Source organism: Acipenser ruthenus, chromosome 35, assembly GCF_902713425.1.
Source record: "Acipenser ruthenus chromosome 35, fAciRut3.2 maternal haplotype, whole genome shotgun sequence".
Lineage (NCBI taxonomy): Eukaryota > Metazoa > Chordata > Actinopteri > Acipenseriformes > Acipenseridae > Acipenser > Acipenser ruthenus.
The window spans coordinates 11083929-11105364 of NC_081223.1; the positions used below are offsets into that span (position 1 = coordinate 11083929).

Here is a 21436-nt window from a genome sequence, read left to right on the forward strand (position 1 = left end):
TTTCATTTTATTTTTTACCATGACCATCTTTTATAAAAAAAAAAAATGCTGGCTGCACTGAAAAATACCTTGTGATCAATGTTCATGCTTCGAGTATATAGACTATACGACAACAAGCGTGAACCACAACCCAATGACAAACTGGAAATGAATCAGAGAGGTTTCTATTGAAATAAAAAATCAATGAGAAATATTTGATGTGTGTTGATTATTATTATTATTATTATTATTATTCATTTAGATATTGATAAAATGCTATAACAAAGAAAAAAAAAACTGTGAGCAGAATATAATTCCAGTATGAATATATTGAAGACATTAATCATGTTGTTCAATACTATTATTAGTTTATTTAGCAGACACCTTTATCCAAGGTGACTTACAGAGACTAGGGTGTGTGAACTATGCATCAGCTGCAGAGTCACTTACAATTACGTCTCACCCGAAAGACGGAGCACAAGGAGGTTAAGTGACTTGCTCAGGGTCACACAATGAGTCAGTGGCTGAGGTGGGATTTGAACCGGGGACCTCCTGGTTACAAGCCCTTTTCTTTAACCACTGGACCACACAGCCTAATATCAAATAAAGTACAGGTTCTGTTGACAGGAGTAACTTTAACTTGCTCTCATGGGTTTATAGTGTCAGCAGAACTTGATAAAATGTCGCGCTACAGGACTGCTGGCGGCACTATTTCTTAGACACAGTCAATTTATCTGGATCTGGGTAGTTCGAGTAATTGTTTCTGTATTGAAGATTTCCGATCCCAGCTTATCACAGCGTGGTTTTGCACCCCTCGTGGATGAACATAGAATCAATCCGGTCCAATCCTACTGACACTGTTATGGCGGGTGTTTCTTTTTTTGGGGGGGGGGGTCTACAGTTATAGATAAAGATCAGAGGAAACCACATTTCTGTTTTGAGTCACACAGAGGAAGACTGACAACACACAGAGACACATGCACAAAGACAGACAGACAGATATACATACAGAGAGACAGACAAAGAGAGACACACACAGAGACAGAGAGAGAGACACGCACACAGAGACAGAGACAGAGAGACACAGAGAGAGAGAGAGAGACACACACACACACAGAGACACAGAGAGAGAGACAGAGAAAGAGACACACACAGACACAGAGAGACATACACACAGAGAGACACACACACACACAGAGACACACACAAACAGACATACAGAGAGAGAGAGACACACGCAGACATAGAGAGAGAGAGAGAGACACAGAGACATACAGAGAGAGATACACACACAGAGACACACACACAGCTGAAAAACATGTCATAACCTCACATGACAAGTTTCCAATTTCCTACCACAGCTTGTTATAAAAACGACACGCCAGCACACGGACACAGCTGCGCTCTACCGCTGGCACTGAATCATTCGGCAGAGTCAAAAAAAAAAGGTACTGTGATGACTTTTCATTTGTTTAAAGTTTAATCAGAAAATGAACTTGCTTTCCTCCTTCAGCTTAACGTAAAAGCTTATTAAACGCACATCCGCACTTCATACTGCTGTAAATATACAAGGAACCGCACGTTACAGAATGTGGACAGCTGAGCGGTCACCTGAGAGATCAGGGACGGGGAAGGTCTAGTTTAATGAGCTAAATTATTATTATTTGTTTATTTAGCAGACGCCTTTATCCAAGGCGACTCACAGAGACTAGGGTGTGTGAACTATGCATCAGCTGCAGAGTCACTTACAACTACGTCTCACCCGAAAGACGGAGCACAAGGAGGTTAAGTGACTTGCTTAAGGTCACACAGTGAGTCAGTGGCTGAGGTGGGATTTGAACCGGGGACCTCCTGGTTACAAGCCCTTTTCTTTAACCACTGGACCACACAGCCTCCTAGAATAAAAAATAGAACACTCCCTCACACTGTATTTTGCCAAATCTCACTTTTCTATTCTTTTAAAGACAATAGAAGCTAACGTTTCAGTCGTAATACCTTCGTTGATCAAGAAAAGGTCTTACAACCAGAACGTTAGCTTCCATTTTCTTTTAAAGAATAAAAAAAAACTGAGATCTGTTGTTGCGTTCAGACGTTCGCTCTCCGACGCGCCCGTGACGAGACTAATCCGGAGTTCAGATGTTTCACTTATTTTGACACGCTCTAAATAGCGCCGCTCTTTTTAAAACCTGAGCACTAAGCGGAGACTTCTGCTGAAGTTTCTTATCATCTGACCCTACGTTCTTTTTAATGGAGTGTTTTGAAGTTTGATTAAGTATCTTGAAGCCCTATTTCCAATGCCATTCTCCATTTCGGGCAGGCTGCTTGCAATCGCGCTGTTCCTGCCGCTTCACAGCGATGCAGGGGTCACGTGATCATTCGCGAATCCAGTCGCGGCTGACTGCAGGCTTGCGTCTGCTGTAAGCGACCGGGATGGGAAGATGAGGGTTGCAGAGGCCTGATCTGTTTAATTAATAACCCAGACAGTGAACGCCAGAAGGGGTCGAGGTGTGTTGTGCAGAACTTCGTCACAAAGACCTGTTTTTTAACCCGGGGTCTGTTCTTGTGCTAGAATGCTGTCTCTCGCGGTCCTGGCGCTGTTTGTCCCTCTGGTCAGCGGTCATCTGGGTGCTGACCCCTCTCTGGACAATGCCTGGAAGCTCTGGAAGGACTACCATCAGAAGCAATACCAGAGAAAGGTGACTCCTTTTCTTATCTTTCCACAAATACAGCAAAAACTGAGAACTAGGCTATTTTCATTTTTTTTTCATGTTTCGGTCTGTCTGTGGAAAGATGTTGAATTTGTACGCTCTGTAATTTAAGTAATGCAAATATGTACACAAATTATAACAAATAAATGATTGGTTTGCTACTATTTGTTGGGGTTTATTTATAAAATGATAGCGAGTGAAGGCGGTTTCAATACCTTGTTCTTCCAGGAGGAAGAGCTGTCGAGACGTCTGATCTGGGAGAAGAATCTCAAGGCCATTGAGATCCACAATCTGGAGTTCTCTCTGGATCTGCACTCCTACAGGCTGGGGCTCAACCAACTGGGGGACCTGGTAACACAACCAGCAAAGAACTGCTCCCTCCCTCCCTCCCTCCCTCCCTCCCTCACCCCCTAAGAGAAAGGGTGCTCCCTCCAGTCCAAGAGAAAGGGTGCTCCCTCCAGGCAAGGACAGGCTTGAGGCACGGAGACTGAACTGCTCCCTCCCTCCCTCCCTCACCCCCCTAAGAGAAAGGGTGCTCCCTCCAGTCCAGGCTAGGCTTGAGGAACGGAGACTGAACTGCTCCCTCCCTCCCTCACCTACTAAGAGACCAACTTATCCAATAGTTAAATCTACGAGTGGCTGGCGCTCCAAATTTCAATGCCCGTTTTTCTTCCTGTAGACCACGGAGGAGGTTGATGCCATGCTGAACGGACTCTTAGTGCCAGCGGCGGGCGAGATGAACCACACCTTCACCCTGCCACCCGATGCCCGCGTGCCTCTGACCATGGACTGGAGGCTGGATGGGTTTGTGACTAAAGTGAAAAACCAGGTACTGTGTTCTGTATCCTACCGCACAAACCCCTCCATATACTACTGTCACCAACCCCCAAATACAATCAACATTAACCCCATGAATGCTTCCCTATGCTTTACCATCCCTCTCTGTGCTTTACAATGCTTCCCTATCCTTTACCACACCTCTATGTGCTTTACAATGCTTCCCTATGCTTTACCAGACCTCTCTGTGTGCTTTACAATGCTTCCCTATGCTTTATCAGACCTCTCTGTGCTTTACAATGCTTCCCTATGCTTTACCATACCTCTCTGTGCTTTACAATGCTTTCCTATGCTTTACCAGACCTATCTGTGCTTTACAATGCTTCCCTATGCTTTACCAGACCTCTCTGTGCTTTACAATGCTTCCCTATGCTTTACCAGATCTCTCTATGCTTTACAATGCTTCCCTATGCTTTACCAGACCTCTCTGTGCTTTACAATGCTCCCCTATGGTTAACCACACCTCTCTGTGCTGTATTACACTCTGCAGTGCTCTTTGTTGAGGAAGGAAGCTTGGTGTCAGTGGTTTAGGTGTTACTTGGGTCTGGTTGTGATAGATTAGATATATATATTACTCTTCCTTTTTTTGAGATTCACTTCTTACTGCATGTCCGTTTCCTTACATCAGTACAAAGCTCCTCTGTGACTTCAATAGAGCTTTCAAACATGTTCTCTCTTCAAGCTGCTACACCTAGCCAGTAACTCGCCCCCCTCGCAGCACACAGGAACATCCCCTAGAAAGTGTCCTGAGGGCATTAGATGATTCTTAATGGTTAGGTATTGGGTTAGGGGTAGGCTTTAGGGCTGGGGTTGCTTAAGGTTAGGGTTGGGGTTGGGTCAGGATGGGTTGATGTCGGAGAGGTGCCAAGCTCTGGAAGTGAAAGTGGGGAGTGCTTGGCAAATGCTCTAGAATCATCGGATGCCCCGAGGACAGTTTCTTGTGGATATTATTTTCCGCTGCCTGCAACAAACTGCTATTACTATTATTATTATTAGAACAAACTGCTATTATTATTAGGCTGTGTGGTCCAGTGGTTAAAGAAAAGGGCTTGTAACCAGGAGATCCCCGGTTCAAATCCCACCTCAGCCACTGACTCACTGTGTGACCCTGAGCAAGTCACTTAACCTCCTTGTGCTCCGTCTTTCGGGTGAGATGTAATTGTAAGTGACTCTGCAGCTGGTGCGTAGTTCACACACCCTAGTCTCTGTGAGTCGCCTTGGATGAAGGAGTCTGCTAAATAAACAAATAATAATAATAATAATAATAATAATAATAATAATAATAATAATAATAATAATCTGCCCCCTAGTGGAGGTAAGAAATACATCATTAAGATATATCTGGTACCACTTGCATCCACTAGGGGGCGTTGAAGGGGGAAAGGTTGATGACTCAGAGAGCTATATTGAGGTCACAACTAGAACACAGATCCAAAACAAGTTGCTTTTGAAAAGAGCAGGTAATATAAACAAACTGGTATGCCAACAATGCCTGGTTTCTGATAAAACACAGAACCATGGAAGCAAATACAGTTAACAAACATTACCAGAGATGAAAATATTGCACAGCAGTTTCACCCATTCCAGGTTTTACTACCAGCTTGATTAGCCACAGTGTGTCTAGGTAACAAGCTCAGGTGCGTCTTATTATTAAACTCCTAGTGAAACCAGGAATGGATCACACTGCTATGCAACAGGAGTCTTATTCCCATCCCCTCCGATTACCCAGAGTTTCTGAGCAGGGTTGCGCCGCTGCTTGTAATGCTGCGTTTCCTCCCTACAGGGTTCCTGTGGCTCCTGCTGGGCATTCAGCTCTGTGGGGGCCCTTGAGGGCCAGCTCAAGAGAGGCACGGGCCAGCTGGTCAGCCTCAGTGCACAGAACCTGGTGGACTGCTCCTGGAGCTACGGAAACCATGGCTGCCATGGCGGTTTGATGAGCAAAGCCTTCCGCTACATCGAAGACAACAAGGGCATTGACTCGGATGCAGCATACCCTTATGAACACAAGGTGAGCCCAAGCCAGCGATTAACGCTATACAGAACTGGGATGGCTATGGCATAGCAGGTTTATCCATTCCAGGTTTTACTATGAGCTTGATTAGCCCCAGTGTGCAGGTAACAAGCTCAGGTGTGTGGGGCAGCAGCGTGGAGTAGTGGTTAGGTCTCTGGACTCTTGACCGGAGGGTCGTGGGTTCAGTCCCAGGTGGGGGACACTCCTACTGTACCCTTGAGCAAGGTACTTTACCTAGATTGCTCCAGTAAAAACCCAAATGTATAAATGGGTAATTGTATGTAAAAATAATGTGATATCTTGTAACAATTGTAAGTCACCCTGGATAAGGGCGTCTGCTAAGAAATAAATAATAATAATAATAATAATTAAACTTCAGGAACCAGGAACAAACTGCTATTATTATTATTATTATTATTATTTATTTCTTAGCAGACGCCCTTATCCAGGGCGACTTACAGTCGTAAACAAAAATACATTTCAAGTATCACAGTACAAGTAATAATACAATTAAGAGCAAGATAAATACATTGATTTTGGTTCTAGCAAGTACAAGTGTGACAAAATACGATTCAATAACGGAGCAGATAACAGTGTCAGTGATAGTTACATCAGGATGTAATTAAATACAAAATACTACAGATTAAAATAACACTTGATTACAGTACTCTAAAGGATTAAATGCAGTAAAATAGGGGGCAGATCAGAGCAAGTAAAGCGCATTTAAGGAAGGCTATGCAAAGAGGGTCTTTTTTCCATCCAATTGTGTTTTCCCAGGAAGGAAAATGCCGCTACAATGTGTCGGGCTGGGCTGCCACCTGCTCTGGATACAAGATCCTGCCACGAGGGGACGAGACTGCCCTGCAGTACACCGTCGCCCGCGTCGGACCCGTGGCCGTGGGCATCGATGCCACCCGGTTCTCCTTCCACCACTACAGAGGAGGTGAGACAAAGGCTTAGGAGGAGATTTCCTGTCAAGGTGGTAATAATGCAATCAGTAAACTGGCAATCGTAGGGGAAGCAACCCAGGTGTACTTTTTTTTAATCCTTAAATCAAAGACAATTCTATTAATCTTCCCTGTCGTGCACGGAGCTCGGCTCAGTCATCAACACCAAATGTTCCAGACTTTGTAAGAAAGTGGCTATGAAAAGGACGCTTCCCCTACAGATTTTTTTTTAGCGGGTACATCCTGCCGTTCCCCAATTCAGCCACCAGAGGGTGCCATTGTCACAAACGCCAATCTAAGCCCTATTGCTGTGGAATGTATCAGTTAGATGTATTATTATTATTATTTATTTCTTAGCAGACGCCCTTATCCAGGACGACTTACAATTGTTACAAGATATCACATTATTTTTTATATACAATTACCCATTTATACAGTTGGGTTTTTACTGGAGCAATCTAGGTAAAGTACCTTGCTCAAGGGTACTGCAGCACTGTCCCCCCACCTGGGATTGAACCCACGACCCTCCGGTCAAGAGTCCAGAGCCCCTAACCACTACTCCACACTGCTGTCTATATTTTATATTGTATCTAGAAACGTTGTGTGTGTTTCCTCTGCCCCGCTGTAGGTCTGTATTATGACCCTTCGTGCAGCAGTAAGAAGTTGAATCACGCCGTGCTGGTGGTGGGGTACGGCACGGAGAACGGTCACGATTACTGGATTGTGAAAAACAGGTACTGTACGGACCCGCAAACGGTGGCCGGTGTCACGTGTTCTCCACACCTGGAACGGTTTTCAATTTTGAATATTCTTAAATACAAGCAGGATGTTTCTGTGCATAATTGCGTTTTTCAGCCCCACCTTTGCATTTTTTTTTACTGTGTTGATGTTTTCCAAAACTGAAGCGGACTTCCCTTGATAGCTAGCTACATCAACGTCTCGTGGCTATGTCACGGTCAGTGTGTGTGTGTGTGTGTGTGTGTGTGTGTGTGTGTGTGAGGGAAGGGGGCGGGGTTAAGGGCTTCCAGAGGGAGGAATCGACCAAAGAGCCGGTGCCGGGGGGGAGAGATGGACCAGTGGGCATCGCTCAACTTTCTAGCCCCCATTAATTGGACCATTGGCCGGCCCAATATATATATATATATATATATATATATATATATATATATATAATCTGTATCGGGCCCGCGGCCCACCGGCCCACAGGGAATTCTCCCAGTTCTCCAGATGGCCAGTCCGCTACTGGTTCTCTCTATCCTGGGCAGCGATTTCTCAATACGCGTTATGATTCTGATGGTTCTCCAGATGGCCAGTCCGCTACTGGTTCTCTCTATCCCGTGCAGCGATTTCTCAATACGCGTTATGATTTGATTTCTATTCATATTTTGCAGCTGGGGCACCTCCTGGGGTGAAAACGGATACATCCGCATGGCGAGAAATCGGGACAACAACTGCGGTATCGCTACATACTCCATCGTGCCAAAACTGTGATCGACTGCTGGCAGAGAGGGACCACAGCCATGGTCAAGCACAGCAATGCCATTGTCTGCGTGCCACACGACAACAGGCACTCGAATAGCACGGGCGCGCGGCTCTGTTTTATACAGTGTTACTGGCACTGAAACCCCGCTTTAGGTAGATGTGTTTAGGTGGCAAAAGCTGATTGGCTGTAGATTTCTCCCAGTGTGTCGAATTGATAGTTTAAACTAAGAAACGCGATGCATTGATCTGCATGGAAAGCAGCGTACAACAAGAAACGCTTTGGTGTAATGCACCAACTGGCCAGACGGGGGTGCTGTTTTGTCTATTTTATATATATATATATATATATATATATATATATATATATATGTACCTGTTACAGTTAAGACTTTTGCATTCTCTTAAGGGTTCGTAATGACGTCATTTTCACCCTTCATGTAAATGTGCTTTATTTTGCTCTTATCTGCCCCCTATTTTACTGCATTTAATCCTGTACTTCAGAATACTGTAATCTGCCAAGTGTTTAACCTGTAGTACTTTGTATTTAATCATATCCTGATGTAACTATCACTATTTAATCATATCCTGATGTAACTATCTCTATTATCTGCTGTATTATTGAATTTTGGTTTGTCACACTTGTACTTTGCTTGAACAAAAGTTATTGTATTTCTTGCTCTTATTGTATTACTTGTATTGTAACACTTGAAATGTATTTGCTTACGATTGTAAGTCGCCCTGGATAAGGGCGTCTGCTAAGAAATAAATAATAATAATAATAATAATAATAATAATAATAATAATAATAATAATAATAATAATAATAAATGATATTTTTTAAATGTTATGCTCATCTCTAGCTTTGCAACACTGTGTGTGTTTTAAGATACTCTTTATCGTGAATCCATGCTAAAATATTAATAAAATAAAAAGATTTCATTTTTAACATTATTTTTTTGTTGTCGTTGTTTATTGATTGACTGATTCATTAGAATGATCCTGCACGGTATTTTATACATTCCCAAGTAACCTGCTGGGTGAAGTGAGCAAGCAAGTATACGGGATTTCCTGCAAAGCCAGTGTACCGTCAGAATATGCCTCCCTGTCAGAATGTGCTACCCATAGCAAATTCTGACAATTATAGATGTCGAAATTTGCCACCTTGTCAGAAATTGCCACCCTTGTATATTCTATAGAAAAAAGCAGGTAGTAATTTCTGACAAGTCGAATTGGGGTGTCAGAAAATGCCACCTTTGTATATTCTATAGAAAAAAACAGGTAGTAATTTCTGACAAGTCATATTGGGGTGTCAGAAAACGCCACCTTTGTATATTCTATAGAAAAAATCAGGTAGTAATTTCTAACAAGTCATATTGGGGTGTCAGAAAACGCCACCTTTGTATATTTTATAGAAAAAAGCAGGTAGTAATTTCGGACAAGTCGTATTGAGGTGTCAGAATTTTTTTGAATATTTGGATATTTATAGTTATAAACAGCAGCAATCTTCTCTTCCGTTCTACAAGAAATAATAGTAATAATAATAAAGACACTGTCACATAAAATAAAGTATATTTGTACTAACCTATTAAACACACGTTTTTCAAAAAACATAAAAGCAAAAAGTACAGGACATCGCGTAGTTTTCTTATCAATCTGGCAATATGCATTACCTGTGTTTAAAACAGCCGGTGATTGCTGCCCTTCATATTACACGGATACTAATTGTCATTCAAGTCATTATAATAAGTGGGTCTTCATACTTCATCAATATTTATACATTAAACGTGATTTAAGCTGGGTAGCTATTTCTGACTGAAGAACAGAAACAGAAAACAGTGGCAAGCATGCAGGGGATTGGCAAAAAGTGACAGGTAGCAAATAATGGCAGAACAGCTGGAAACGGAGATTTAACCCGATGCTTTAAGATAAAACTGCACGCTTGGTTCCTATCTAGCCGATAGCAGTGCAAGCTCTGGGAGTGTGTGGTTTGAGCTCTTGGCTTTCACTCCGTTACCCAGGACTGTCACTACAATCAGGAGATCTTAGTTTCTGAGATGAAAAAAGACACCTGTGGCTGCTGGTTGGTTATTTGTGGTGACACTGCCTGCCATTGTAGAAATGACGGTTCCTCATTTTCAAGTTATTCTTGCGAAAGTCTGACATGGTAAGTTGATGCAACTTTCTGGCATTGAGTGAGTTTGTACTGTGCAGACTGTAGAATTCCAGCTTACGGCAGCACCGCAGCGCCACCTGCTGGCTGAAACGCGCTCTCATTCAGATTCCATCCAGCAGCACTGTAGTCTATATGAAACATAAGAACATAAGAAAGTTTACAAACGAGAGGAGGCCCCATTCGGCCCATCTTGCTCGTTTGGTTGTTAGTAGCTTATTGATCCCAGAATCTCATCAAGCAGCTTCTTGAAGGATCCCAGGATGTCAGCTTCAACAACATTACTGGGGAGTTGGTTCCAGACCCTCACAATTCTCTGTGTAAAAAAGTGCCTCCTATTTTCTGTTCTGGATGCCCCTTTATCTAATCTCCATTTGTGACCCCTGGTCCTCGTTTCTTTTTTCAGGTCAAAGAAGTCCCCTGGGTTGACATTGTCTATACCTTTTAGGATTTTTAATGTTTGAATCAGATCGCCGCGTAGTCTTCTTTGTTCAAGACTGAATAGATTCAATTATTTTAGCCTGTCTGCATACGACATGCCTTTTAAACCCGGGATAATTCTGGTTGCTCAGTCTGGACAACTGAAGGCCGTTTTTAAGGATGTACACAGGAAATGCTCCACGTTAACTTTCTAAATCAAATCACTAAAATCAAATGAGGTGCCTGTGCCAACGTGTTAATAAAACTATATTTGTAGCTTCATTCTAGTGTATATTAACGTATTATTAAAAGGCACAATTTTTAAAAGCATTTTACACTATTTGAACACTGTGTGTGTTCAATGCTTTTACTGACGTATCCCAGCAATATTGCCCCTTACATCTCCAACCCGTATAAACACTCCTATAAAATAGCATTAGATTGTACTGTGATAGACTACAGTGGTGTTTTCTGTACAGTGCGTTAGTGTTGAGATCACGAGTTAGTATCGCTGACACTTGCACTTATTTCAAGCTCTCTAATCACATGATACAAAAAATATATAAGAACTGGAAACATTTGTCACCATGAATAAGCATTTATTTAATTGTTATGAGAAATGCAATCTGCGGGGAATTAAAGCGAGGAGCTGAAACGATATCATATGATAAATGAAAGCGCGTGGAGGAACTGCAATGGGGAGCGTGCGGCTGCACAAGAAGACTGCACAGTTACATTATCATTGTGTGGGATCATCTGAACATCTGCTATTGAAACAAACCCGGGCGCAAGCAAGTCACAGACCAGCACCAAATCTGCAAAACTATTTCCTTCTCCCCATATAAAAGATATATTAGTAATGTTGAAGCTGAGACCCTGAGATGCTTCAAGAAGCTGCTTGATGAGATTCTGGCATCAATAAGCTACTAACAACCAAACGAGCAAGATGGGCTGAAAGTGATCTAGCAAAAGTTATGTATATATATATATATATATATATATATATATATATATATATATATATATATATATATATATATATATATATATATATATATATATATCATAACTTTTGCTAGATCACTCCACATATATACATATTTGATACATATTTTCGCAAATACGTCTCCAATACACTTCATAAAACGTTGCGCTGTATAGTTTTCTATATGGTCTAGTGGGTTAGGCCCACACCCAGGCTCCCGATTGCCACTGGTGATAAAGTCTCCAGTTCGTGTCCCCGGGTACATGACTCTGAATCTCACGTCGTTTCGATTCCTCGTTTTAACAGCGGCTGAGAATGACACCAGCAATACCGACAAGTTCCAGAATTGCACACGGCGTTCTTTTTAATCTGAAATGCAAATCGAAAGAGGAAGCTGCTGTACTTTCCCAGTAACAGTTCACGCTAGCCTGACAAAGTCATATGACCTTACAGGTTATTTACTGTGTTCGCAAAAATAGCAGGAAACAGCTTTAGCGTTATAAGACAAGCAAGCTGTCGAGCCGAGCCTTCATAACCACGCTCACTTTGTTCTTAAAACACGGTTCTGAAGTTCTGCTCCGGTCCAAACGTCGACGACGCTGAAACAAGGTACGTTATTTCATGCATTTCTTGTGAGTTAGTGGAACCGTGTCGGGGACAGCTAAGTGGATTGTTATGCGTGGGGTTTAGCGTACATGGCACTACTGGAAATTCGTTGACTTCCGCAGGAATTTCTCTCAATAAATTTGATATTCAATAAAAGTACAGTAAACATCGAAGATACATTTATAGCATTATCATTTGACACTGTTTAAAAATAATTTAGGACTGGTGAGTATAGATAGATAGATAGATAGATAGATAGATAGATAGATAGATAGATAGATAGATAGATAGATAGAGATAGAGAGATAGACAGATAGATAGATATATTGTTTCATATACTGTAAGTTTATAGTCTATATAGTTACGGTATTTTAAATGCAAATGGTTCTCGTAATCAAACTAAAACTGAAGGAAAACACTTTCGATCAGGTAAAAAAATAATAAAGAATATAAAATCCTATTACCAGAGAGTATCTCATACAGAAAGTGCGGCTGCCAAGGCGTCCCGGTAAATCTAGGATTGTCCCGGTTTTCAGTCTTATTTTTGTGTCCCGGTCTGAAACGGTATACTTGTTAAAATCGTCCCGGTTTTGCTATTTTGTGTCGGCGTATACATATTTTTATAAGTATAACACTACCGTAGCAGTGCGCTCAGCAACTGAACACAGCGCCGTCATTGATTATACAAAAACAGAATAAATAAACGCACGAATCACTCGTTTAATAATTCGGATTATGTGTTTTAATAATTAAACACCCAATGTTTAAGTTTCAAATTAGGATCGGGTGATTATTTGTCTACTTATTTTAACTGCTACAGTTTATGAAATCCGGTAAACCGAAGTGAAAAGCGCCTATCTCTACCCCATCACGTTCCATTACGCAATTTCCTTCAACTGAGAAACCTCAAGCTAAGATTCGGTATGATACTGGAACAATGTGACGACTCGCTCCACAGTGACTTGCTGGTATAGACATCGCCTTCAGTGGTCGGCCCATAGCCGCACCACAGCAGAATGTGGAAAACAACCAATCTTATAACAAAGGGCCGTTGAAAATGTCATCACAGCAATAAGAATGTGGCAACAGACGACTTCTGCAAATCTACCCCTTATGGTAATCTCGCTAAAGATTAACTTTCACGGTAAATGTTACATTGCTGGTATAATTAACCTTGTCCTTTAGAATCCTCGTACCATGTTTCATCACAATTGGATCTCAAGATAGAACCAAAAGTATGATCACATGGTAATCATATATATATATATATATATATATATATATATATATATATATATATATATATATATATACACACCATTGATTATGTTTTCAATCATTCTTCGAATGCTGATGATGGCACCTCATTGACAGTGGTATGGCAGGTGTTTCAATTTTCGTCCAAACCTGTGTTTATTGTCAAAAAAGCAGAAGTGGATTACAACACTACACACTAGTCACACGCACTGGCTCTGTATTTCATACAGTGCGCTTTGGAAATTACCACTCGGCCAAAACAAGTCTTATTTCTCGTCGGACTTGCATTGCCAGTTTTCTTACCCCGATCGATTGTTCTCTGCTTGTATGTTGGGTATATCCAATAGAATTAAAGAGCACGCTGAAAACGCACCAATGAGAAATCAGCGTCATCAGTTGCCGGGGAAAAGGGAGTTTTCAGAATTCTGAAAATAATAATACAATACAGTTTGGGTTTATATAACGCCTTGCATGCTGAGCATCACATGCAGCTTTACAATAAATAAATACATTTAAATAAATAAAGCATTAAAAGATATTGGCCAATCAATTAAGCTCAAGACTAAGCTAACACCAATAATATTTCTTCTACTCAGTCTCAGTCCACATCTGCGGATTTTAAGGGAATTCCTCGGAAATCGCGGAATTATCAGTCTTCCACAGATTCGTCATATTCTGCGGCTGCGTCGTCACATCATAACGATCACAAACAGACCGCTGAAGTGATCTGAAATGCAGAACTTGGCTGTCCGCTTCTAGTTTTGTTAAATGAACACATATCTCCTTCAAAAGGAGTTGATTAAAGACTGGAGTTTTGTAAATGTGGCCCAATAGGAAATGTCACCTGATGTTTTTTGACAGTCAATCTTACTGACCTGCACGCCCCTGTGTGTTTGTAATGGCAGGATGCTGCTTGCGTGCGTGCTAGTGACGCTGCTGTGCGCTCCGGCGATGGCTCGTTTGCACATCGATCCCACGCTGGATCTACACTGGGAACTGTGGAAGAAGACTTACAACAAAGACTACTCCAGCCAGGTACATCCCCACCACAAAAAGCACGCCAGCGCCGACCATAGCTAATTATTTTAAAGAACTGCTACACACACGCACGCACGCGCGCACTCAGACACACAGAGACACACACACACGCACACACATAGAGACACGCACACACGAACACACACACACACACACACAGACACGCGCGCGCGCACACACACACACGCACGCATGCACACACGCACGTATGCACGCACACAAACACACACACACACGCACGCACATAGAGACGTACACACAGACACACACACGCACGCACACGCACACACACAGAGACGCACACACGGAGAGTACAGCACTGTGGTGAAGATAGACAAAGTCATGCTGTGTTTCTACCTGTTCCCTGGACAGGAGGAGGATGGGGAGAGGAGAGTGACCTGGGAGAAGAACCTCAAACTCGTCACCCTGCACAATCTGGAGCACTCGCTGGGCATGCACACCTACGACCTGGGCATGAACCACATGGGAGACATGGTAGGGGCTGCACTCCCTCACCCCTGCAGAGAGCACAGTGGAACATTCCATCACAGAAACCTGCAGCAATAACTGTGCTCAGTGTGACGCTAAACACTTCTCACTTATTCTTATAGTACAAGCACAGCAAAGTCTAATAAGGCACATCGAAAGCATGGTAAAGCATAGGGAAACATTGTAAAGCACAGAGAGGTATGGTAAAGCATAGGGAAGCATTGTAAAGCACAGAGAGGTCTGGTAAAGCATAGGGAAGCATTGTAAAGCACAGAGAGGTCTGGTAAAGCATAGGGAAGCATTATAAAGCACAGAGAGGTATGGGAAAGCACAGGGAAGCATTGTAAAGCACAGAGAGGTGTGGTTAGGCATAGGGAAGCATTGTAAAGAACAGAGAGGTCTGGTAAAGCATAGGGAAGCATTGTAAAGCACAGAGAGGTGTGGTAAAGCATAGGGAAGCATTGTAAAGCACAGAGAGGTCTGGTAAAGCATAGGGAAGATTGTAAAGCACAGAGAGGTCTGGTAAAGCATAGGGAAGCATTGTAAAGCACAGAGAGGTCTGGTAAAGCATAGGGAAGCATTGTAAAGCACAGAGAGGTGTGGTAAAGCATAGGGAAGCATTGTAAAGCACAGAGAGGTGTGGTAAAGCATAAGGAAGCATTGTAAAGCACAGAGAGGTCTGGTAAAGCATAGGGAAGCATTGTAAAGCACAGAGAGGTCTGGTAAAGCATAGGGAAGCATTGTAAAGCACAGAGAGGTATGGTAAAGCATAGGGAAGCATTGTAAAGAACAGAGAGGTATGGTAAAGCATTGGCAAGCATTGTAAATAATAGCGAGGAATGGCAAAGCATATTAGCAAACATGTCAAATCAGGGTAAGCTATGGTGAATGCAGAGTATAACCATGGGGACATTTTGAAAAGAGCTTTGAAACAGACTCTAAAGTTTTGAGTGTAAAAAGCTGTCAGGATGTTAACAATGAAAAGAAAAATGACAGGTGCGTTATTTAAACAGTTGCAGCCACGCGTGGGGACGCAACTGCTTACTGTTTCAGATAAGCATTGCTGTTGAAATAACGAAGGCTGACCTGCTGACCTCTTTGATTTCTCTCCGTCCAGACCAGCGAGGAGGTTTTAGCCAAGCTGACCGGCTTCCGGCTGCCCTCTGACCTCAAGAGAGGCAATGCCACTTTCACCCGGTCCTCCGGTGCCACGGTGCCCGACGCCATCGACTGGAGGGACAAAGGCTGCGTGACGGAAGTAAAACACCAGGTGAGGCAGCCGGGCCGAACCCAGGACCTAATGAGATGAGCTCCGAGGACAGGGTCAGAATATTAAACCTCTTCAGCCTAGAAAAAAAGAAGGGACTTCATCGAAGTGTTTAAGATCATAAATGGCTGCTTTCTGTCTTACATCATTATTATTATCAAGGAGTCATTTAGCAGATGCTTTTATCCAAAGCGACTCACAGAGACTAGGGGGGGGTGTGTTCTTCATCAACAACTGCTGTAGAGTCACTTCCAATAAGACCTCGTTTGTTTTACGTCTCATCCGAAGGATGGAGCACAAGGAGGTGAAGTGACTTGCTCAGGGTCACACCAACACACACACACACACACAGTGAGTCAGTGGCTGAGCCAGGATTTGAACCTCCTGGTATCAAGCCCCCCTTTCTATAACCACTGGACCACCAAGCCTCCTTATAGATCCTTGTTCTTGGGCTGCAGAATAAAAAAATGACAGTGTTTTTTTGGGGGGGGGGTGTTTGACAGGGGGCCTGTGGTTCCTGTTGGGCGTTCAGTGCTGCTGGAGCCCTGGAGGGGCAACTGAAACTGAAAACGGGCCAGCTGGTGTCTCTGAGCCCTCAGAACCTGGTGGACTGCTCCTCTAAGTACGGAAACTTAGGCTGCAACGGAGGCTACATAACTGAGGCCTTCCAGTACGTCATCGACAACCAGGGCATCGATTCGGACTCCTCCTACCCCTACACTGCCAGAGTGAGTACGAACTGTCTTCCAATCCGTGAGATCTGGGTTCAGGAGCTGCTCTTCAGTTGTGGCTGTCTGCCACTGATATATGTAACATAGGCTAGATCATACAAAGTAACTCTACGGAAGCCAGCGCCATCTAGTGATCAGCTACTGTGGATGAAGTTTTCTTTTATTTTGCTGGCAATCCCAAAGTTGAATTTCTGGTTGTGGTAAAACTTTAAGAAGCTAAGTCAAGTGGACTAAAGATTCAGGCTAGTGCCTTCTTCACTGTATATAATAAATAACACAAAACCACTGCCCTCGATAACGACTGGGGAAAACAAACTGTTTGTACCTTAGGATGACCAGTGCCACTATAACCCTGCCACCAAGGCTGCCAGCTGCTCCAAATACGTCCAGCTCCCAGAGGGGAACGAAGAGGCCCTGAAGGAAGCCGTGGGTACCGTCGGACCCGTATCCGTGGCCATCGATGCAACGCGACCCCAATTCATTCTGTACAGAAGCGGTAGGTGCCTGCTAGCGAAAATGTACAGGTAATCAAATGTGTTGGAAATGTTAAACTAGTTTGCTGGAGATGACTTTAGCATCAGTAGCGTTGTGAAGGATATGTCCGCTCTAGTGCACTGGGGTTTGAGATCTGTCCTCTAAAACGCTGCAGGAAGAGCGATTAAAAAAATGAATTAAAAAACATAACAGTTGCTCTGGTTTTTCTGTTGCGTACCGCATCATGGATCATTCTCGCTGTGTTGACGACGCGGGCGATAATCCTGCCACTAGCAGTGCACTAGAGCAGACATTTTCAAAAAGAACTTCGAAGCAGACTTTAAAGTTATCAGTGGAAAAAGCTGTCAGGATGTTAACAATGAAAATAAAAATGACAGGTGCGTTATTTAAACAGTTGTAGCAACACGTGGGGACGGGTCACGCTGTATTTTTTCACCGGCACTGTAAACCATGAAATATCTTTCTCTTTGTAGGTGTGTATAATGATCCAAGCTGCACTCAGAAAATCAACCACGCAGTGTTGACTGTAGGCTACGGGACTTTGGATGGACAAGACTTCTGGCTGGTGAAGAACAGGTGCGATCTCATTACAGCCAGTCTAATATGATAAAATATTATATATATATATATATATATATATATATATATATATATATATATATATATATATCGCTTCACACCAGAATTACGACCAAGCGAGTGCAACACTGTCTGAAAGCTGGTGTGTTGCCACATATACAGTGTATTTCAAAACCATACCTTTGAAAACTGTATAACAAATGGGAAATGCTATTATTTTGACAGCTGCAGTCACTCTAGGAACCCATTCGAAACACATGGATGGGGAGGCTTGGTGGTCCAGTGGTTAAAGAAAGGGGCTAATACTGATCCCTGTGGTACTCCACTGGTTACCTCGCTCCATTTTGAGGGTTTTCCTCTAAACAGTACTTTCTGTTTTCTACATTTTAACCACTCCCTAATCCTTGTAGTTTCTTTGTTAACGTCGGGGCCGTTTTAAATTAACAATGTCAGGCACAGCAGTGTGTCTAAATCACTACAGTAAGGTATTGTCTATATACCATACAAAGAAAATCAGTGAAAATGACTGCAAAACAAAGCACTCTGGTAGAGTATTTGACCATTTATAAAACAGCATTCCAAGAACAGTTCTTAGCGTGTTTTTTCCTGTGCTAAAATATTCAGTTCATGCGTCTTACCCGGAGACAGAAACAACAAGCTTGCAAACACAAACAGTACCGTTCAGTTGGTGGCAGCCTGTGTGAAGCCCCATCGCTTAATAAAGATCTTACAAGATCGGATATGACAGGTTTACTGTACGGTATTTTAATTTACCTGCACACCAACTTATGTCAAAATATTGCAGGTTTTTTTAATTGATTTTTTTTTGTACCTCTTTCACAGCTGGGGTACAAATTTTGGGGACCAAGGCTTCATCCGAATGTCGAGGAACAAAAACAACCAATGCGGCATCGCTCTCTACGGCAGCTACCCTGTGATGTAATCACCTCGTGACGTCACACCGGCCTCGATCATCATCCTCTCCCTTGAGATTTTCCAGTTGCCTTCTCGCGTTCTAATGCAATTTTATCTTGGCATGGAGAGCCACCTAGTGGACACATGTCGCATTGTCTGTCTCCAGTTTCATCAGCGATCAGGACTGGCGGCCGGCCGCCTACCCGAGAGAGTTTTTTAAAAATCAGTTTCTGTTTGACGAAGTGTATTTTGTACGGCGGCTCGTTGAGGCCATTAATAATAATAATAATAATAATAATAATAATAATAATAATAATAATAATAATAATAATAATAATAAATTTGTTATGTCGAGAAAACGCAAGTGATGTGTCGTGATCACGAGATCAATGATCACGTGATCTCAACACAGCGAAGAATTTTTTTCCCAATGACCTCAACGAGCCGCCGTATAACAGTGTTTTTTTGTGTGTGTTGTTACTAAAGTTGCGTGTTCAGTTTACACATCTACAGTCTAAATGAATGAATGAAGCACGTTGAACAAAACAAACAAACCAAAAAAAACAGCGTATGCTATTGAATGAATTGACAAATTCGCTTAAGTGTCCATGCTTACAGTGAACATGCACTGGATCTTACCTTGGTTAAGAATCAAAAACACAGTGTCAAATCTTTCTGTAAGAAAAATCATGAGTTGGTTCGGTATGCAATAAAGACTCAAAACCAGTGACGTTTCTCAATTCTGGGAGATTCCTTCAGTCTTTGCAGAACACCATGTTGAAATCCTTCTCCCTGTCTGTTTCTCTCACCCAACACAAAGAGGAATCCGACTGCCTGTCAGCAAATAACTACAGCGGTAATACTGAAATGAAAAAAGTTGCTATCGCCGCCAAAGCCATCTTTTTTTTTTTTACACAGCGTAAAGAAAAATGCCTTTTTTAAAGTGACCACTTGGGGGCAGCAGAGTATCGTGTCATGCAGGGGGTGTCCGATCAATCAATCTCAGTCCTGGGGGGGGGGGGCTGTTCCACTCCAGGTTTGCTTAACGGGTAAAATGAGATCATCAAGCGACTTCAGGTTGAATGAATCGGTTCAATTAAACAGTTGGAGATGTCGAGATATGAGCGCCATTCGTATTTTGGAACATTTGGCTCACGCTTTATTTTGAGTGTCACAAATAATTATTGCATGAATAGGAAATGAACCCTTTTGCTGAAGATTCGTTACATGTTACTAAACAGTCCACAGCTATGCCATGCCTGTGTGTCTAGCACAGGGGTCTCGGTAACCCAGGTCCTGGAGAGCTACGAGGACCGCTGGTTTTTGTTTCAGCTCTCAGTTCCTTAATTGCACCAATTACTGGCTTAATTAGTCAAGACTAACAGGTGTTCCAGATCTTTAGCCACTGATGACGTAGACACCTAGAAATCCTGCTGGATTGGGGCTCTCCAGAACCATAGATGGAGATCCCTGTTTTAGCATTAGTCTGAAAAAACATGCAAAGACTGGTATGTAGTGTTAGCGATATTATTTTATACCCTTTCCAGGCCACTAAATAATCCACATTTACAGCCAAATGAACTAACTTTGCTTCTTAAAGTCGAATTAAACCTGCTGAATAATGTTACGTTAACATATTGAATTGCACACCGCCGCTTTGTAGTTTTTTCCATATACTTAACGGAAAAACTGACAACAGTTGAACAATATGACGTTTCAAAATCTAACATGAAACACTGGACTGCTATCATGGCTTCCTTCCGGTAGACTTTTTTTTTTTTTTTTTTTTCGATTTCGTTTTCTAGTTTCTTTGATTGCCTGATGTTAAATAAAATGTCTAAATTATGTTCATATAGTTTAATTTTCTTTAATTGTGTCTCGATCTTAAAATTGTTGGCCATAGCTGGACATATGAAGTAATATGAAAACCATGATTCAAATCCACGTCAGACATGCAGCAGTTATTTCACCAAATGACATATTTTATTACTTCTTAGTGCAACATCACAACAAACAATTTGACATCATGAGGTATTTGAGCAGACAGTCTTTTATCTTATCATTTTATTTTGATTTTTCTATTTATTTATTTATTTGGTATAAAACGCCCCGTGTTTAAAGTTTAAAGTGAAAAAAACCAGCCTTCTTTGCATTGGTTATGTAGCTACATTCAAGAATAAACAAGAGGATTTAACGACATTCAGTGAAAAACTTGGCTTCATTTCACTTTAAACATTGAGGCGGTGTGGGAGGGGCATAGGGGTGGGGGTGGAGCATGGGGGATAGGGGGTGGGGCATGGGGGATAAGGGGTGGGGCATTAGGGATGGGGGCGGGGGGCATGTGGTAGGGGGTGAGGCATAGGACTGGAGGGAGGAACATAAATGAAAAACATTTCAAACCACAATGGAGATTCTCACACTGAAACCAAGAAACAATTGGTGCTCATACTTGATAAGTCCTACTTTATTTTGACAAAAATATAGTCTCTGATGGGCTTTGAGTCTTCAGACAGTTCAGCT

The 21436-nt window shown here is 42.3% G+C and overlaps 2 protein-coding genes and 2 long non-coding RNA genes across 4 annotated transcripts in view; 3 read left to right on the top strand and 1 right to left on the bottom strand.

Annotated features, from left to right (window-relative positions):
* LOC131705298 (uncharacterized) overlaps window positions 1-21436 on the top strand; it is a 141010-nt gene that overhangs the window by 51859 nt on the left and 67715 nt on the right. The window lies entirely within an intron of this gene.
* On the top strand, window positions 972-9119 carry LOC117395491 (cathepsin S-like). Its single transcript, XM_059007702.1, has 8 exons — window positions 972-1427; window positions 2549-2675; window positions 2916-3038; window positions 3367-3516; window positions 5308-5532; window positions 6313-6478; window positions 7111-7216; window positions 7874-9119. Exons 2-8 carry the CDS (start codon window positions 2550-2552, stop codon window positions 7971-7973), a joined length of 996 nt encoding a protein of 331 aa, XP_058863685.1. The 5' UTR covers window positions 972-1427; window position 2549; the 3' UTR covers window positions 7974-9119.
* LOC131705297 (uncharacterized) lies at window positions 9411-14406 on the bottom strand. Its single transcript, XR_009310288.1, has 4 exons — window positions 14278-14406; window positions 13706-13827; window positions 13464-13552; window positions 9411-10265 (listed from the first exon to the last, which is right to left on the bottom strand). It is a non-coding gene; the product is annotated as an uncharacterized LOC131705297 (long non-coding RNA).
* Window positions 11934-19642, top strand: LOC117395567 (cathepsin S-like). The gene is made up of 8 exons (XM_059007701.1): window positions 11934-12148; window positions 14308-14437; window positions 14813-14935; window positions 16047-16199; window positions 16700-16924; window positions 17258-17423; window positions 17896-17998; window positions 18845-19642. Exons 2-8 carry the CDS (start codon window positions 14309-14311, stop codon window positions 18942-18944), a joined length of 999 nt encoding a protein of 332 aa, XP_058863684.1. The 5' UTR covers window positions 11934-12148; window position 14308; the 3' UTR covers window positions 18945-19642.

Bases quoted from the DNA above. Each gene is read 5' to 3' on its own strand.
- LOC117395567 (XM_059007701.1), top strand. From the start codon at position 14,309: ATGCTGCTTGCGTGCGTGCTAGTGACGCTGCTGTGCGCTCCGGCGATG. The intron at 16,200-16,699 runs GTGAGGCAGCCG...GGTGTTTGACAG, and splicing joins TGACGGAAGTAAAACACCAG to GGGGCCTGTGGTTCCTGTTG. The intron at 17,999-18,844 runs GTGCGATCTCAT...CCTCTTTCACAG, and splicing joins TTCTGGCTGGTGAAGAACAG to CTGGGGTACAAATTTTGGGG.
- LOC117395491 (XM_059007702.1), top strand. From the start codon at position 2,550: ATGCTGTCTCTCGCGGTCCTGGCGCTGTTTGTCCCTCTGGTCAGCGGT. The intron at 3,517-5,307 runs GTACTGTGTTCT...TCCTCCCTACAG, and splicing joins TGACTAAAGTGAAAAACCAG to GGTTCCTGTGGCTCCTGCTG. The intron at 7,217-7,873 runs GTACTGTACGGA...CATATTTTGCAG, and splicing joins TACTGGATTGTGAAAAACAG to CTGGGGCACCTCCTGGGGTG.